The 2,500-nt window shown below is 40.4% G+C and overlaps 1 protein-coding gene across 3 annotated transcripts in view; it reads right to left on the reverse strand.

Moving 5' to 3' along the window:
• Nucleotides 1–2,500, reverse strand: part of LOC147032475 (signal-induced proliferation-associated 1-like protein 1) — a 322,965-nt gene that overhangs the window by 140,468 nt on the left and 179,997 nt on the right. For all 3 annotated transcript variants that reach the window (XM_085870130.1, XM_085870128.1, XM_085870129.1), the window contains one exon: nt 1,931–2,061. In XM_085870130.1, coding sequence (XP_085726256.1) covers nt 1,931–2,061 — 131 coding nt within the window. The remainder of the gene's footprint in view (nt 1–1,930; nt 2,062–2,500) is intronic.

Here is a 2,500-nt window from a genome sequence, read left to right on the forward strand (position 1 = left end):
AATACCACCTTAGTTGTTGACCTTTTGACCTCAAAAACAATAGGCTTCTTCCTTATGACAAACTCTATTATGTGGTGAAGTTTCATGAAGATCGGTTTAAAATTGTGACCTGAAGGTGACAAGCAGACAGACAAACAGACAGACATGATAACAAAATCGACAAACCAATATACTTGAAAAATCTTCGATTTTGAAAGTAACAGACGGGTGAAAACATAACCTCCATCCACCTTTGATGACAGGGGTAACTGGAAGGACACTCAGTAGAGCGCATTCCTCAGCTACGTAATGCCTGATCCACGAAAACAAATCGAGCCCAATACATTTTTGAACTAGAACGGGCACTCGGTAGAGCGCATACATTCGCCGCCGCAACTTTTTCCGGGCACATTTGCAAAACGTCATTTTAAAACGTCCATGACGTCACAACCGTCAGTCCGATTGACGTCAAATTTGGTGTGTAACCTCCTTGAAGGCAGTCCAACAAAATGGAATGATAAACACTGAAAAATTAAAAAGTTGAAAAATGACGTCATCTTTTGACGTCATCTTTTGACGTCATTTTGACGCACTTCCGGGGACGTCACGTCCAATCGGGGACTACCATTCTGAAAGCTCGTAGTTCACTGAACGTTTTAACGTTGGTTTCATGTCAATAGCTCTATTAGATCTGAAGCTATGCCTACAAGTATATTTTGACCTTGAGTGTGACCTTGACCTTGACTACAGAGTTAATTGGCAAAACCTGTACATCAATAAACAGATATTTTGGTACTGATCCCCTAATGCCTGGATTCGGGAGACTTTGCTCGATAAATTATATAGATATTTGAATGTAAAATATCAGGACATTTTAGCCGCAATTGAAAAACATCATGTTCAAATGTCAATGACGTCATAACGGTCAGTCTGATCGAAGTCAAATTTGGTGTGTGACGTCCTTAAGGTAAGTCCTACAAAACGGTATGATCAAAACTGATGAGATCGAAAATTTACGTCATCTTGTGACGTCATTTAGACGCACTTCCGATGACGTTACCTCAAATCCGACACTACATATCCGAAATGTATCTCGTCATGGAACAATATGGCGGTGGTTGCATGTCGAAAGCTGTATTATGAAGGAAGTTATGCTCAAAAGAGTGTTTTTGACCTTTTCATGACCTTGACCTTTGACCCGATCGCTCTCAAAATCTAATCAAATCGTCCTTGGATACTCACGAATCATCCCACCAAATTTCATGCAATTCGGTTTTATACTTTCTGAGTTATGCGAATAACACAAACACACATATTCACAAATAAATAAATACACAGCGACCAAAACATAACCTTTCACAGAATGCAAAGGTAAATATCATGATAAACAGTACGATGTCGTTTTTGGCCCGATCTCTCAATGGTGAAGAATCATTTTTTAAATCCTCGTAGTCGGATCCGGATCCAGATCTTCACTAAAATCTAATCAGTTCGTCCTTGTCACACACCGAACCTGTCCACAAAATTTCATCCGGATCCGTCCACAACTTTTTGAGATATCCTGTACACAAACAGACAGACAAACAGACGGAGACAGACAGATAGAAAGGGGTGAAAACATAACCTCCTTCACCTTCGGTGGCAGAGGTAATAAAAGAATGACCCAAAGGCAATGCATTAATCCTCAGAAGGGTTGCTGCTAATCTACAGCTGTCGAATAAACTATTAACTGTCAAATCAATGCATCACAAAGAAAGGTCATATAAAGCAAGTAAAATGTATCCAATGTGACTCAAGAATATAAGAAACGATAAATTTGTTCGTTATGAAAATAAAATAAAAAAAGAGAGAGAATTATCATATTCCATTCGTATGTAGAAAGAATAAGTAACAGGACACCCTCAAGCACTCTTCAAACCTCACAAGGGTAGTCCGTTTTTATGCTGCTCACCTCCCTGGTGCGAACAATAAGCCGGTAGCTGTACTCGGGCCCAGCATCACCACTCTCCTCCACTTTCTCCCGGCAAATGCTCAACGCCAATGGTCCCAAGCCCTCGTCTACACCAAAGTAATTCTGGTGGTCTATGGAAAACAGTTTGTCAGGCTCCAAAAAATGCTCTCTTTCAGACTAATGTCAAATGATTACCGAAATATTAATACACAAGTAAATGCGCAATTTAGTCAGCACTGTGCAGTTAGTCATAATAAAACTCATTTTGACATAGAAGGATGTCTGACACTTGAGAAGGCCATCCTGCCCATGCATTTCTGCTAATATCCAAAGATAATATCCATGTATCACTCCATCCTTAATGCTTCCAAGTACTTACCCAACTCCAGTTTAAACCCTTCCACCGTTTCAGCTGCCATCCTGCTCCAGGGACCATATAACCATCTGGGAGAAAGATCCCTGCCTTAATGTCATCCCAACTCTGTCTGCTCTTCTTCACTCTCAAGTTGTGGCCCCTGGACTTATCACTGTCCATTCTGCTGAAAATCATTTCTGCACCAATTCTCTCTA

Source organism: Eptatretus burgeri, chromosome 2 (genome assembly GCF_056783735.1).
Source record: "Eptatretus burgeri isolate ZD-2024b chromosome 2, Ebu_testis_v1, whole genome shotgun sequence".
Lineage (NCBI taxonomy): Eukaryota > Metazoa > Chordata > Myxini > Myxiniformes > Myxinidae > Eptatretus > Eptatretus burgeri.